Source organism: Saimiri boliviensis, chromosome 12 (assembly GCF_048565385.1).
Source record: "Saimiri boliviensis isolate mSaiBol1 chromosome 12, mSaiBol1.pri, whole genome shotgun sequence".
NCBI classification, from domain to species: domain Eukaryota; kingdom Metazoa; phylum Chordata; class Mammalia; order Primates; family Cebidae; genus Saimiri; species Saimiri boliviensis.
Window position 1 is genome coordinate 34,603,939 of NC_133460.1, and position 15,439 is coordinate 34,619,377.

Genomic DNA, 15,439 nt, shown 5'->3' on the forward strand with positions numbered 1-15,439 from the left:
GATTATACAATTATGTGATTGTTTCTAAATCTATTTGGTGTCATTGCTATAACTAAGTAATCAGGAAATATATCATTGCCATACTAAGTAATCAGTAAATATATTTGGTATCATTGCTATATCTAAGTACTCAGTTATTTATTATACTGGGACGGACTGCCTTCAGTCTCTTGCCCCGGCACCTGGGCAACTTTCCTCCCACACAATTCAATCATTTTGAAAAAATGTAATCTTTGTTTAGAGACAGGGTCTTGCTCTGTGGACTAGGTTGGAGTGCAGTGGCTAGATCATGGCACACTGCAGCCTCAAACTCCTGGGCTCAAGCAGTCCTCCCGCCTCAGCCCCGCCAAGTGCTGGGACTACAGGTGTGAGCCACTGGGGCTGGGCAATGCCTCTTGAACCCTCAGAACAAACCTGTTAGAGAGGTCCCTCTCACTCTGTTACCCAGGCTGGAGTACATGGCGTGATCTCGGTTCACTGCAACCTCTGCCTCCCGGGTGCAAGCAATTTTCCTGCCTCAGCCTCCCAAGTAGCTGGGATTACAGGCACACACTACCAAGCCTCGCTAATTTTTGTGTTTTTAGTAGAGACCGGGTTTTGCCACGTTGGCCAGGCTGATCTCGAACTCCTGAGCTCAAGTCATTTGCCCGCCTCGGCCTCCCAAAGTGCTGGGATCACAGGATTGAGCCACTGCACCCAGCCGTGTTTTTTCTTTTTCTCCTTCAGTTAAGTGGGGATAAAAAACGGCTCAGGAGGCTGACGCAGGAGAATCGCTTGAACCAGGGAGTCGGAGGCTGCAGTGAGCCCAGAACGCGCCACTGCACTCCAGTCCGGCGACAGAGCGAGACTCTGTCTCAGAAAAAAAAAAAAAAAAAAAAAAAAAGGCACCTACGTGCTTAGGGGCCTTTAGTGAGAACAGTGGACACGACTGCTGTTGTTACGTCTCCTAAAACCCAGAGCGGCTAGCGGAGACTACGGTGGTGCCAAGGCCCACTTGCCCCGGAGGACCTGATCCGCGTACCGCGACGACGTCTGCACAGACTCCCTGTGAGTGGGCGGGGCCTGTGGGACGAGGGCGGGGCCTGTGGGACGAGGGCGGGGCCTGTGGGACGAGGGCGGGGCCTGTGGGACGGGAGCGGGCTGCGGGCGGGGCAAGAATCCGCGCATTAACGTAGGGTGCGGGGCGTGGCCCATTGGGGCGGGGCTTGGGGGGGCAGAGTCGACCTTCGCGCCGACTCCGTGAGCGGTGGGCGGAGCCGCGTGCGCTGGCGTGTTAGCTGGAGCTGCCCCCTCGGCGGCGGCGCGGCTGACGTGGAGCGTTCGGGTTAGCGGGCGCGGCGAAGCTGCGGGATTGGGGAGCGACTGGCCGGGCCGGGCCTTCGGGCCCGAGGCGGCGGCGGCGGCGGTATAAAGCCAGCGACTGGGAGCATGTAATGTCGGAATGCCGAGGCCGCGGCGGCGGCGGCAGCAGCAGCAGCGAGGACGCCGAGGACGAGGGTGGGGGTGGCGGCGGCCCGCCGGGCTCCGACTGCCTCAGCCCGAGCCCGGCCCCGGCCGCAGCGTCCTCGGCTGGCCGGCTCCGTCGCGGGCTGCGCCGCGCCTTCCTCATGGCGTGCCGGCGGCCCGAGCTGCTCTGGTGGGCGGTGGCGCTCGGCTGCGCGCTCCTCTTCGCGGTCAAGTTCACCTGCAGGTGAGGCGGCCCGGACCCCGGGGCCCCGGCGCGGCGCTCTCCCTGCTCTGCCGCCTGGAGCCTGCAGGGCCGGCTGGCAGCGGCCTCCGCCGGGGAAGTCGGGCCTGACCTTGCCCGGGACGGCTGACCCCTCCCGGAGCCTCCGGCCACGGCCTCCCACCTTCCCTTCGCCCCGTCCGGCTCGCGGACATTATGGCGAGGCTTCCGGGTGCAGCCTCGTGCCGCATCGTCCCACTTTCGTGCCGGGGGAGGCGGGTCAGGGGTGCTCCTCACCTGTTGCAGTCTCTAGGTGGGGACCTGTCACTTCTTTTCTGGCTGTAGGACCCTTTTCTGACCGATTTCATTCCCCTTAAGCTTCCTATGCAGTGACCCACAACCGTCTGCGAGTTCCAGACCCCTTTGAGAATTCCCGCACTCAATGATCTAATGATTATTATTTTTTTGAGACGGAGTTCCGCTTTGTCGCCCATGCTGGAGTGCAGTGGCACAATCTCGGCTCACCCCAGCCTCCTCCCGGGTTCAAGGGATTCTCCTACCTCAGCCTCCCGAGTAGCTGGGATTACAGGCAGCCGCCACCACGGCCGGCTAATTTTTATGTATTTAGTAGAGACGGGATTTCACCATGCTGGCCAAGCTGGTCTCGAACTCTTGAGCTCACGTGATTGACCTGCGTCAGCCTCCCACAGTGCTGAAATTACAGGCATGAGCCACCGCGCCTGGCCTCATCTAACGATTATTTATGTGCACCTACTATGTGCTGGACAGTCATCCAGGTGAACTCCTTGTTCCCTTGAGTGACTAGGACAGTGAACAAGTAAACATCATAAATTTTTTAAAAAAAGCTTCAGTGCTAGGCAGGGCATAGAAACAATGGCGGTGAGGAAAGACTTCCTAAGGAAGTAACATCTGAAGCTCATACAAAAAGAAGGGACGAGCACTGGGAAGATCGAGGGGAGAGCGTGTCCAAGGTAGAGCGAACAGCAAATACAGAGGTTCTGAGGCTGGACGGGCTTGGTGTTGATCAAAAGGCCTGACAGTAGGCTGGGGTATAGGGAGTAGGAAAAGGAAAGCTCCTGTTTTGTCTTTTCAGGAATGTACACACATACAAAATTTGCTCTGTATTTCAGGTGTCTTTCTCGGCTCCCATATCCACAGCGGATCTTCTGGGATTCCAATTTTATAAGATCTGTATTGCTACTATGATATCTGTGATTTTACCTCGCAACATTTCTGAGTTTATTTAGCACGATATGTGGCCGATTGTCAAACAGGTGTCAAAGGATTGGGGATTTTAGTGGAAAGATAAATTATGGTAACTCTCAGCATTTTTCCATATGCCACGTACTGTTCTATCAGCAGGGTTTCTCAGTCTTGGCACTGTTGATATTTTGGGTCAGATAGTTCTGTGTTGTGGGTGCGGCCCTGTGCACTATAGGGTGTTTAGCAGCATCCCTGGCCTCTACCCACTAGATACAGGAAGATACCCCATAAGATGTAACAGCCCACAATGGCTTCAGACATTGTTAGATGTCCCTTGGGAGCAAAATTGTCTGCTTGGGAACTACTGTTTACATAAATGCATTTATTCATTTAATACATAGTTGAGAGCCTAGTATGAGTGTTACTTAAGTCTCACAATCCCCATTAAAGTTTGAATATACTGTTATCTTTCCCAGTATACACATGACGGAGTGCAGCCTTGGTGATGTTACAGAACCTGCCCCAAATCACAGCCACCTGTTAAGTGGCTGAGCTGGAACTTGAATCCTTTACTGTCAGGACCTCCTAGATTCTTTTTTTTTTTCCCCTCCCTCCTCGAGATTCTTTTGTTTTTTGAGATGGAGTCTCACTCTTTTGCCCAGTCTAGAGTGCAGTGGCGTGACCTCTGCTCACTGCAACCTCTTCCTCCTGGGTTCAAGCAAGTGATTCTACTGCCTCAGCCTCTGGAGTAGCTGGGGTTACAGGTGCACACCACCATGCCTGGCTAATTTTTTGTATTTTTGGTAGAGATGGGGTTTCATCAAGTTGGCCAGGATGGTCTCGATCTCCTGACCTCATGATCTGCCCTCCTCAGCCTCCCAAAGTGTGTGAGTCACCGCCCCATTGAGGACCTCCTAGATTATTAACGTTGCATTTATTGTTGTCTCTCACAAGGACAGTATACAAAGTATTTTACAAGGTAGAGTGTTAGGAGGTGACATTTGGGTTCAAATTAGGAAGAGAGGTTCCCCCCTCCAGGGATGTGGAGTTAATTTTCAAGGGTTTGTTAAACTGTAGAAATAATGGTTAATGTTTATTCTGAGACAGCATGGCTTAATTGATATAGAAGTCCTTTGAGGCCTGTCCTGGTGGCTCACGTCTATAATCCCAACACTTTGGGAGGCTGAGGTGGGTGGATCATGAGGTCAGGAGATCGAGACCATCCCGGCTAATGTGGTGAAATCTCGTCTCTACTAAAATGCAGGAAAATTAGCCAGGCGCCTGTAGTCCCAGCTACTCAGGAGGGTGAGGCAGGGGAATTGCTTGAACCGGGGTGGCAGAGGATGCCATGAGCCTAGATCGTCCTACTGCACTACAGCCTGGGTGGCTGAGCAAGACTCTGTCTCAAAAAAAAAAAAAAAAAAAAAAAAAAAAAGGGAAGTTCCCTTGAGATTCAGAAGGAAGGAAGAGAGTAAATCCAGTTACTGGAGTAGGCAGAATGAGATCCTTTCTTGCTTCAGGCAAGGAGAGTGAACCAGTAAATGGCTGCTGCTTCATCTCCTTTCTGTGTCACTGGCAAATTTGACAGTCTTTTAATAGATTCATTAATTTCTTTAGGGTCGTCTTTGATTGAATAGTGTCATCATAATGTACTATTGCTGTACAACAGGCTAACATTTCTAGTCCCCTTTTCCTCTTTAACTTTTAAGATCTTTGCTTTAATGAGGAGATAGGCTTAAGGGAGAATAGGATTTTTTTTGAGATGGAGTCTCAATCCTTTGTGCAGGCTGGAGTGCAGTGGCTCGATGTTGGCTCAGCCTCCACTTCCTGGGTTCAGGCAGTTCTCATGCCTCAGCCTCCCAAGTAGGGAGGTTTACATGCACATGCCACCACACCCAGCTAATTTTTGTATTTTTAGTAGAGACTGAGTTTCACATATTGGCCAAGATAGTCTCAATCTCTTGACCTCGTGATCTGCCCACCTTGGCCTCCCGTAGTGCTGGGATTTTGATTGACGGTGTACTTTATTTGGCTCATTTAGGAATGCTTCTGAACATGCAGAGCAAAAATACTGAGTTGCTCTTTATCGTTTCTTTGACTGTCAGACCTACATTTTTTCCTCAGATTGCATTATTTGATGCTTACATTGCAATTTTTTTTTTCTTTTGAGATGGAGTTTTGCTGTTGTTTCCCAAGCTGAAGTGCAATGGCATGATGTCGGCCCACTGCAACTTCCACCTCCTGGGTTCAAGAGATTTTCCTGCCTCAGCCTCCCAAGTAGCTGGGATTACAAGTGTGCACCACCATGCCCAGCTAATTTTGTATTTTTAGTAGAGATGAGATTTCACTATGTTGGTCAGGCTGGTCTTGAACTCCTGACCTGAGGTGATCCACCCACCTCAGTCTCATAAAGTGCTGGGATTATAGGCATCAGCCACCACGCTCGGCCATAGGCAATTTGAATGGTAGAAAAATACTCCAAAGAGCAGAATTTTGGATCTCTTGAAATCTTCCCTTTTTTTTTTTTTTTTTTTTTTTTGCTGCGGTGCCCTTCCCACCTCTTACATGGCTATCTTGTTGTCATTCAGGTCTCAGAGCTTGAATTATAGCACCTCCCAAACCACCATCCCATCAGAGGAGCTACCGTGTCCTTCTGTACATCACCTTGTTAAATTTTCCACATAGCAGTGAGCATTTTGTATATTTTTCTTGTTTATACATTTGATGGTTTTCCTGTCTTCCTCCCCTAGAAAGAGCTCCTCAACAACACACTGCTGCAGCCTTGGTACCTGTGCCAGAAGCACAGTAACAGCTGCTCAGTAAAGAGTTTTTGAATAATTGAGTAAGTAGTTGAGTTTTTCAGGTTATGAAGGCATTCTGTGTAGACTGAAAGCTCTGTGATTGAAGGTTAAAATACTAGTTTGAGTGAATAAATAGGTGACTTACTTCATTGAATACTTCTGCCTGTTTTGGAATTTCATATAAGTGCATGCATAGTACATAGTGCCTGTACTCTTTAGCGCCTTTTTTCACTCAGCATAGTTATCTTGAGACTCATCCAAATTATAGCATGTATGAGTAGGTTTTGTTTTTTGTTTATATTGTGGAGTAACACTTAAGTAAACTGGGGTAAGAACATACCCCAGTTTATCATGTTACCTCATGAGTCATGCCAGCTTTCTTACGCTGACTGTTTACATAGTTTTTCTTTTCCCATCCTTATGCCTTTATCCTGCGTCTTTATATTTAAAATGTATCTCATTTATATAGTGCATAATTGGGTCTTGCTTTATCCTGTCTGGCTGTCTGTTTCTCCTAATTGGGTTGCTTCCTCTTTTTAGTTTTAATGTAATTGTTGATATAGTTAGGTTTAAGTCTACCTTCTTGCTCTTCGTTTTCCATTTGTACCTTCTGGGTTTTGTTCTTTTCTTCTTTCTCCACTTTTTTTTTTTGAGATGGAGTTTTGTTCTCATCTCCCTGGCTGGAGTGTAATGGTGTGATCTTGGCTCACTGCAACCTCTGCCTCCCAGGTTCAAGCAATTCTCGTGTCTCAGACTCCTGATTACAAACGTGAGCCACTGTGCCTTTACTTTCTTTGGGGCTAATCTAATTGTTTTTTAAGGTTTCCATGTTTATATACTCTGTGTATTAGCAAACATGCTATAATGGTTTTATGGTATGCAAGTGCAGATACATGGACAGCTCAGGGTGTTTATTAGGGCCCTTTTACATGGTGGGATGCAGACTGCGTCTAGACCTTTATGTCTTTATTTATTTATTTATTTTTGAGACAGAGTCTCACTCTGTTACCCAGGCTGGAGTGCAATAGTGCATTCTTGGCTCACTGCAACCTCTGCCTCCTGGATTCAAGCGATTCTCCTGCGTCAGCCTCCAGAATACCCGGGGCTACAGGTGTGCCACCATGCCCAGCTAATTTTTGTATTTTTAGTAGAGACAGGGTTTCACCATGTTGGTCAGGCTGGTCTCAAACAGTTGATGTCATGTTCCACCCGCCTTGGCCTCCCGAAGTGCAGAGATTACAGGCGTGAGCCACTGTGCCCTGCTAGACCTTTATGTCTTGATGAGGAAAGTAGTGGCAGATCCATTACTTCTGACCACTTGTTTGTTCAGTGTTCGTTTCTTTTTCCTCCTGATCTCTTTCTTTTCGGAAGCTCAAGTGTTCAGAAAGCCCATTTTCCAGTTAAATAGGTTGTTGCTTTGTTACTCTTCTTCATTAGTTTTAGGATTATGATACATGTATCTGGAGAAATGTATATTATTATTTAATTGTTACTGTTACCAGAATGCCCTGGATAAGTACAAGCCAACTCCAGCTAATAAGCTTAAAAGTTGAGTTGATTGTAAGTATCTCCCATAGAAATCTTATTAGTGATATTGTACATGTTCCCTCACCGTAATTCTGAGCTCGCATCCTGTTGGGTCTAAAGCCCTGGAAATAAGTGGCTTCTGTGGAGAACCAGGCTGCAGAAAAACGAGAATGAAGTCTTTGAGTTCTTGGGGGCAGGAATATAGATTATTCAGAGACATCCTTCTGCTCTCCGTTGCCCTCCCAGCCTATACTTAGGGGACAGAATCTCAGACAATTGTTTCCAGGGTATTATTCATGTTTTGCATTTGCTCAGCTAGAGTTTGCCTTTCTATGGCAGTGATTTTGGGACTCCATTTTCTTATTCAAAAGAGGACTTTTCTTTTAAGCTTCATTCTACTTCCACAGAGCTACTTTTAGAAGAAGGTAAACTAAGCAATCTTTTTTGTGTTTGCTCTTTTCTAGTCGAGCAAAAGATGTGATAATACCAGCAAAACCACCTGTCAGCTTTTTCTCCCCGAGGTCTCCAGTCCTTGACCTCTTCCAGGGGCAGCTGGACTATGCAGAGCACGTGCGCCAGGATTCCGAGGTGGTACTGCTGTTCTTCTATGCCCCCTGGTGTGGGCAGTCCATCGCCGTCAGGGCAGAAATTGAGCAAGCAGCAAGTCGGCTTTCAGACCAGGTAATGCTGACATTCAGCCTAAGAATCAAATGACTGTCAGTCCTTTCTGTAGGGCAGGATGTCCCCACGGAGACACCTTGCCCAACAGGCAGATATTGCTAAGGTAAACTCCGGGAGTCCTTTCTAAATCACAGCGCCTTCTGTAAAGCAGCAGAAAGGATTTCCAATTGTGGTGATTGTAGTCAGAGGCAAGTGTGGGAGCAGATTCTACACCTCATAACGCCGGCCAGTGCTCATCCTGGGGTGCTATATTGTTTGGTTTCAGCATTGAAAATGGTAGAGGGACTAAAAATCCTAGTTCTTGCATATCCATTTGATACTTGCTGGTTAGGTATTTTAGGGAAGAAAATTTATGTATGATATGACTGCCTTGTAACAAGGCTGACCTTTTAAATATGTGGACCAGAACTATATTCAACAGATAAGGAATGCCACCTTTGGGCTAGGTAAGAAGGAAATATACACAGATAAGTCACCTGTTATGGCAGTGGTTTTCAGCCCAGTGGATCCCAGTTGTGCTTTTGAAAATAAGTACTGTATGATGTCCCCCTTTCTTCCTGAAAAGGAATTCATAGATGATACAATTTCTTATACATGTAATTTGAAAATAATCTAATGCACTGATTGTAACATAAAGGTGGGGGGAAGAAGTAATTTGTAACTAAATGGTATTTATTTTAGTATATAAGTGCACAGGTCCAGATATCTTTATGTAGAACCACTGTGTAGACTGATAGAGGTATGATATATTGGTGACTTATATGTCACAGGGACATTGCTCTTAGTAGTTGATTATCCTAAATGGTGAACCATTCTTGATAAAATCCTGAACCACACAAAGCCCTTTCTGCTCTCAGTTTATACAGAAGTTGCATTCCTGAAAAATTCAGTGAACACAGAAAGGATGCTTTAGAGTCACATGTAAACTGCAACTTGGTTCTAGGCTTGGATAATAACAGTTTTTTCCCAACATCAGTGTTTGGCAGGCATTTTGAACTACCCTGGAATGCTGTGGATGACTCTTCCTTGTGCAAAGCTGTTGTGAGTGTAGCAGGACATCTACCAGCGCCCCTGCCCTACCTATGCACTGTAGCTTCCCCCAGTCATTGCAGCAAGCAAAAAGCATCCCACAGATTTCTAAGACGCTCCTGCTCAGAAATGCTGATCTGAAGTAATGTGTATAGGCAGCTGAGTTCCAGAAGTTCATATGGAACTCTCAGTTGGTTTTTCTTAGAAACAGTGTTATAAATGGTGGCTAGGCTTCCTGCCCAGCCCAGCAAAGGCGTTTTAACCATTACATCCCTGAAAGTGGTACCAAGTACTGCTTAAATACAACTTTCCATTCCTAATAATGTTAATTCGGAGAGCAGGATTGGGAGGAAGTGCTGTGGACCCATGGAATTTATCTATTCCCTATTTATCTTTCCCCCACCCCCCACCCCAAAATGGATAATAGTATCCAAGCTGGCAGATACTTCCAGGGAGGAAACAGGAACTCTCAGGAGCAAGTGGGAGGCAAGCAGTATGTGAGCATAAAGTAAATCACCAGTTTGTCATTATCTGAGCCTTTTGAATTTAGAGAACAAAGTTCACCTTCCCCATGTTGGACACAAGAGGGAAATCTATTGTGTTTTATTAATAAGTGTAAATTAGCTACCTTACTGTCAACCTGAGCAGTATGTCCTTCTGTGTGATGGTATTATTATACTATTAATAATGGTATTTTGGTGTGTCAGGCCCTGTGCTAATTCCCAACCACTTTGCAAGCTGATGCTGTTAGCCCTATTTTTCTGAAGCAGGACCTCAGGCTTAAGAGGGTGAAGCAGTTTGTTTACAATTACATAATGATAAGTGGTGGGGGTTATAGTGTAATCCAGTGACTGCTGCTGCTTTAAAAAAAAAAATTTTCAGCTCCTTCCAGATGAAGATCTTATTATTCCATGTACTCAGTAGGGAAAGAAGTAGGTTTATTTTTGGAAACACAACAAAAATTTTTTGAATTGTATTGCATGGTATAAGATTGGTAAACATGGTCCAAGTCCTGGCTGGACATCATAGGTAAGAGAATGTCTTTCTTTTCTGTTTTACTGGTAAATGATGATCTTTGAAAACTTGAGACAGTTTTTTTCATACTTTCTGTGAGAGAGGAGGAGTTCCATTTTTAAATTTCATCTTTTAAATGTTGGTAATTTTCAGTTGTTATTCATAGTCATTCGAAAATCTTTTTTTGGCCCTGCAGGTGTTGTTTGTGGCAATTAACTGTTGGTGGAACCAGGGGAAATGTAGAAAACAGAAACACTTCTTTTATTTTCCTGTAATATATTTATATCATCGGAGGTAAGAACTTTTTAAATAGTGTTTCTTATTCCAGTTGGGTTTGTCAGTTTATAAATGAATTTGCGTTTTTTCTATATTAAAGTATTAGATACTCACTATAGAAAATTCAGATAATACAGATAAGCTAAAAAAAAAAAAAAAAAAAAAAACACTGGATAATCTGCCCCACTTTTTAAAGCTAAACATGTGATTAGACAGTAATACTGTTTCCTAAACTGCTTTTCTCACTTTTTTGAACATCTTTTCATGTCATTACACATTTTACAGCATTGATTTTAAAAGTACCAATTACTTCAATGTATTGCTGTACATTTCAGATATTTTAAGAGTGTTTTGTAATGTAAAAATACACCAAATTTCTTATCCTTTCACCTGGAGGCATAGCAGAGTCCAGAGAGTATCTTACCATCTTTTCTAATGGGAAGAAAATTACTACAGGTACACAGTCCCATGCCCACAATTATAAAGTCACAAAGGGGGCTAAAAACTGAAAGAGTCTTATTTTAATTTTTTTTCTTTTTTTGAGACAGAGTTTCGTTCTTGTTGCCCAGGCTGGAGTGCAGTGGTGCAAACTTGGCCCACTGCAGCCTCCATCTCTGGGTTCTAGCAATTGTCCTGCCTCATCCTCCCAAGTAGCTCGGATTATGGGTGCCTGCCACTATGCCTAGCTACTGTTTTTTGGTAGAGATGGAGTTTCGCCGTGTTGGCCAGGCTGGTCTCGAACTCCTGACCTCAGGTGAGACCCACTGATCTTGGCCTCCCAAAGTGCTGGTATTATAAACGTGAGCCACCGTGCCTGGCCAGGAGTTTTATAAATTTTGTCTCTAGTTGCATTCACCTGGCTTCAGGTAACAAGAGATATCTTTGGTCTGTATCCCACTTAAGTTTCCTCTTTAGTCATTTTGCTGCAGAAATAATTTGTGTTTGATTGTGGGGTACAGTCTAGACCCAGCTGTGAATGATAAGTGATGTCTAAAAATCTGACTTGAAGGGTTTTGGAGATGGGAGATAGGACCTTGGACTTTGTTCAGGGTGATTGGCTAGAAGGTTGTTGAAGGTAAAATGGGTAAAGGAGATTTGATTAGTAGTGAGGTTTATTTTTTCCCTCTCTCTAAACTTCCTGGGCCATAGTCAGTGGGGATTTATAGCAAACATCAACGAACAATGATTTGTGGGTTCTCTGTCACATTCCATCCCATTTCCGTGTCTGTAACATAAACTGTCATCTGGAACATAGTGTTGACTCCCAAGAACTATTAGGTAGTATTTGGGCAGAAATACACTTTCCTACCTGATCTCTACACCCGCATTTTCCTCTGATATTAGATGTTTGTATTTTAATGTTTGTAGTAACAAGCCAGTTTTTGCTTAGGGACCACTAAGACCATTTTCAGATTTCTTCCCCACTGTTTGGCCAGTAATTTGGAGGTTCTGCCTTTACATGGAAGGTTCAAGTACAGGTTTTTTCGAATACAGGAGTACTTTCTCAGAGTTACTCTTACCGTTTTAAAGGAAAGTGTAAGGTGGTGTGCTTACTCTGTGCTCTGTAACGGGATGATGAGCTTGCCCTGCTGAGGTCCTTGCATTTCTTTTTGGCTTTGAAAAAGGGCATGGAAACCTAGTGGGAGTATAGTCCCTTTCGAGCTGCTCAGAGGTGAACTTAATGTGATGTGACATTGAAATCAGAAGAGTTTCATGGAATTGAGTATAAATGTCATTTTGGGGTATGTGGGTATACAGTATTGTCATATATATACACTATTTGTTTGCTTAGCTTTTGCAGAAAGATTGAAGGGAACTTAGAGGAACTTTAGAAACATGTCTAACCTTCTTATTTTACAGATGAGGAATTTGAGGTTGGTACGCACCTTGAAATGCCTGTTTCCACACCCCTGTCTTTGTGTTGTTTTTACAAGTCACTTAGGACCCTTGTATCACCACACCAGGAACACTCAGCAAAGCCTGTTTACCTGAGTGGTTGAGGTTCCAGATTGGTAGCTCCTTTTTACTGAACAAAATAAGTTAGATATTTTTTTGATTTCTTCCTTTAGATTAAAAATTATTGCTGCTTGATGGGGGCTGGTGATGGTGGTGATAATTTTCAAACTGAACTAATTTGTAGTAAGTCTTGATTTCATAGAATTCTTAACTGTCTCCCAGCTGTACATGTAGAGAATGCTGTTTTTCACCTTTTTCATGCTAATATTCCTTTGACATCATTCTGCAGTGCACATTGAAGAATTGTGTTTTTCTCATCATAGTGTGTGTGTGTATGTGTGTGGATTCTGTGACCATGTATTATAGTATTATCACAGCCTTTATAAAATTCTTCACTGTGCTCTATTGTTGCTGTTAACAGTAAGCTTAATATCAATTTCTGTGTAGAGAACGGTTATACAGTTGTTGAATTTCACCATAACCACCCCCCACCCCTGCCACTTACCATCCAGTTATATTTGGGCAGTGTCTGTATTGTCTAAGATTGAAGAGAGGTACATGAGAATTCTGATTAGCTTAGGAATGGTGATGGTATTACTTAGCAGCACTGAATCAAATTCTGTGTGTCCCCAGGCACGACTGGAGGGGAAAGGAAAAAAGATCATTTATACAGGTCACTGACTTCAGCCCTTCACATAATTTGTTTTTGTAATAAAGCTTCAAATAGGTTTAAGGTTCATTCAGTGATCCTTTGTCTGCCTGTCTACTTTCTAGTGGGTCAAGGGCTAACTGCTCAACCTGTTCCTTACCTCACAGTGACTAGTAGAAGGAAAGTCTGCCTGTTTACATTGAGTTCTGTAGTGAAATCCTGGAATCCTTTAGCATGTGGTCAGTTTCCAGGGTTGTCTTTTTGTCTTGTTTTGTTTTTAAAAGAAATATTGTGGGAATTAATTTTTTGTTCAGAGACTAGAATGAATGTTCTTTGTTTGACAATTCAGTTTGCAGTTGAATTCAAGATCATAGAAGGGTAGGGGCTGCTTGCGCCTGTCCTCACCTAAAATGCTTATTCTGAATTATCTGGTCACCTCCTGAGCTGTGACTTGGTTGGATCCCAAAGCAAGACATTTTCTTTTTGTGGTGGTGATGATTTTAGTTATACATTACAGGCTTAATGCATGGTGTATTATTTTTATTATTTTTATGTTTATTTTTTGGTACTAGTTTTGGACCAATCGAATACAAAGGCCCCATGAGTGCTGTTTACATTGAGAAGTTTGTCCGCCGGGTGATGAAACCACTTCTCTACATCCCATCTCAATCAGAATTACTAGATTTTCTCTCAAACTACGAGGTACTTGTCTTTCATATCTCCTCCTCCATACTCAGGGCCTTTTACTGGGTTGTTATAGATTGTTTGTATTAAAGGGGTTTAAGAAAATACCTCCTGAACTGTGGCAATTAAAAGGTCATGTGGTAGATCCACCCCAGTTAAATGCTTTTTGAGATACTGATTATGATTGCTTGTCCAAGGAAGTTTTAAGAGAATAGAGTACTTGAAAAATCTTGTCTGTTTTTTGTTAGGAAATTTTCAACAAATGTTCATCTTGCCTCACAGTTAACTTAGAGTAGATGAGAATTAACTTACAATTTATGTGCAGCTGCAAATTTCTGAGTATTTAACACTTCTCATAGCATTGTACTATGAGATACCTGGTTTTTCTTGTCAGTTGTAGTTTGTTTTTTTTTGAAAACTGGACATATGTTCCTTTCTGTATTATGAAGTCTATAACTATTTCAAGGTCTTATTTACAGAAAGTTGTCTCACTTTCCTAATGCAGCTTCTTTCCTGCTTTCCTGTTGCCAACTTCAACCCCTGATAAATTATTTTCATAGTATTAATTTTTTTTTTTTTTTTTTTTTTTTTTTTTTGAGGCAGAGTCTTGCTTTGACTCCTAGGCTGGAGTGTGATCTCAGCTCACTGCAACCTCTACCTCTCATGCCTCAGCCACCCAAGTAGTTGGGATTGCGGGCATGCACCACCACACCCAGCTAATTTTTGTATTTTTTACAACTATTAGCAGATTCCCCAAGCAGCAGTATGAATATCTAGTTATCCTGCTTATAGTTATTAGCTATGCATCAGAGTAAATATTCCTTAATGACATAGATAGCAAATGGACTTCTGTGCACCTTCCAGGCCTGTCTCTTATTTTCCCTGGGCAGGCTGGTGGGTGAGGGCTATATTAGGAGGCAGGGTACCGGGGCCTGATCCCTTTGGCACACTCACTGGGTCTGTGATTTGGGATGGGTTACTCACTTCCTGGGCATCAGGGGCCTGGGCCAGGGTATCCTTGAGATTCCTTCTAGAGGTAAAGTTGTGATAAGGGGGTTTTGACATAGATTTGCAATGGGTTACAGCCAGAGCCACTGGAGATGGTACAGCAAAATGATGAAGAATCAGGAGTCAGACAGACCAGCTTTTAGCAGTACTCTGTTTTATTTATTTATTTTGAGACAGAATCTTGCTCTGTTGCCCACGCTGGAGTGTAGTGGCATGATCTCGGCCCACTGCAACCTCCGCCTCTTGGGTTCAAGTGATTCTTAATCTGCCTCAGCCTCCCTAGCAGCTGGGATTACAGGCATGCACCATCACACCTGGCTAGTTTTTTTATTTTTTATCTTTTTTTTGAGATGGAGTCTCTGTTGCCTGGGCTGGAGTGCAGTGGCATCATCTCAGCTCACTGTGACCTTTGCCTCCCGGGTTCAAGCAGTTCTCCTGCCTCAGTCTCCCAAGTAGCTGGGATTACAGGTGCATGCCACCATGCCTGGCTAATTTTTTGTATTTTTAGTAGAGACGGGGTTTCACTGTGTTGTCAAGGCTGGTCTTGAGCTCCCGACCTCATGATCCGCCCACCTCGGCCTCCCAAAGTGCTGGGATTATAGGTGTGAGCCACCGCGCCTGGCAGTTTTTCTATTTTCAGTAGAGATGGGGTTTCTCCATGTTGGCCAGGCTGGATTATTTTATTTAATTCTTTTGAGACAGGGCTTCACTCTTGTCACCCAGGCTGGAGTGCAGTGGGGGGATCTTGGCTCAAGTGATCCTCCTGCCTCCTCAAGCAAAATTCCTGCCTTGTGGGCATTTTGAACCAAAGTGCTGGGATCACAGGCGTGAGCCACCATGCCCAGCCCAGCAGTACTTTAAAAGACTATGCTCTAAGTATTGACCTGGAGTTCACATTAAACTCAATTATCTCCTGATGACATT

At 44.3% G+C, this 15,439-nt stretch overlaps 1 protein-coding gene across 5 annotated transcripts in view; it reads left to right on the top strand.

Moving 5' to 3' along the window:
- The first annotated feature begins 1,267 nt into the window (after positions 1 to 1,267).
- TXNDC11 (thioredoxin domain containing 11) overlaps positions 1,268 to 15,439 on the top strand; it is a 66,556-nt gene continuing 52,384 nt past the window's right edge. For 2 of the 5 annotated variants that reach the window (XM_074382223.1, XM_074382224.1), the window contains exons 1-4: positions 1,268 to 1,690; positions 7,683 to 7,899; positions 10,139 to 10,236; positions 13,396 to 13,525. In XM_074382223.1, coding sequence (XP_074238324.1) covers positions 1,434 to 1,690; positions 7,683 to 7,899; positions 10,139 to 10,236; positions 13,396 to 13,525 — 702 coding nt within the window. In that variant the 5' untranslated portion in view covers positions 1,268 to 1,433. The remainder of the gene's footprint in view (positions 1,691 to 7,682; positions 7,900 to 10,138; positions 10,237 to 13,395; positions 13,526 to 15,439) is intronic. The other 3 variants (XM_039477764.2, XM_039477765.2, XM_039477766.2) reach the window with 3 other exon arrangements.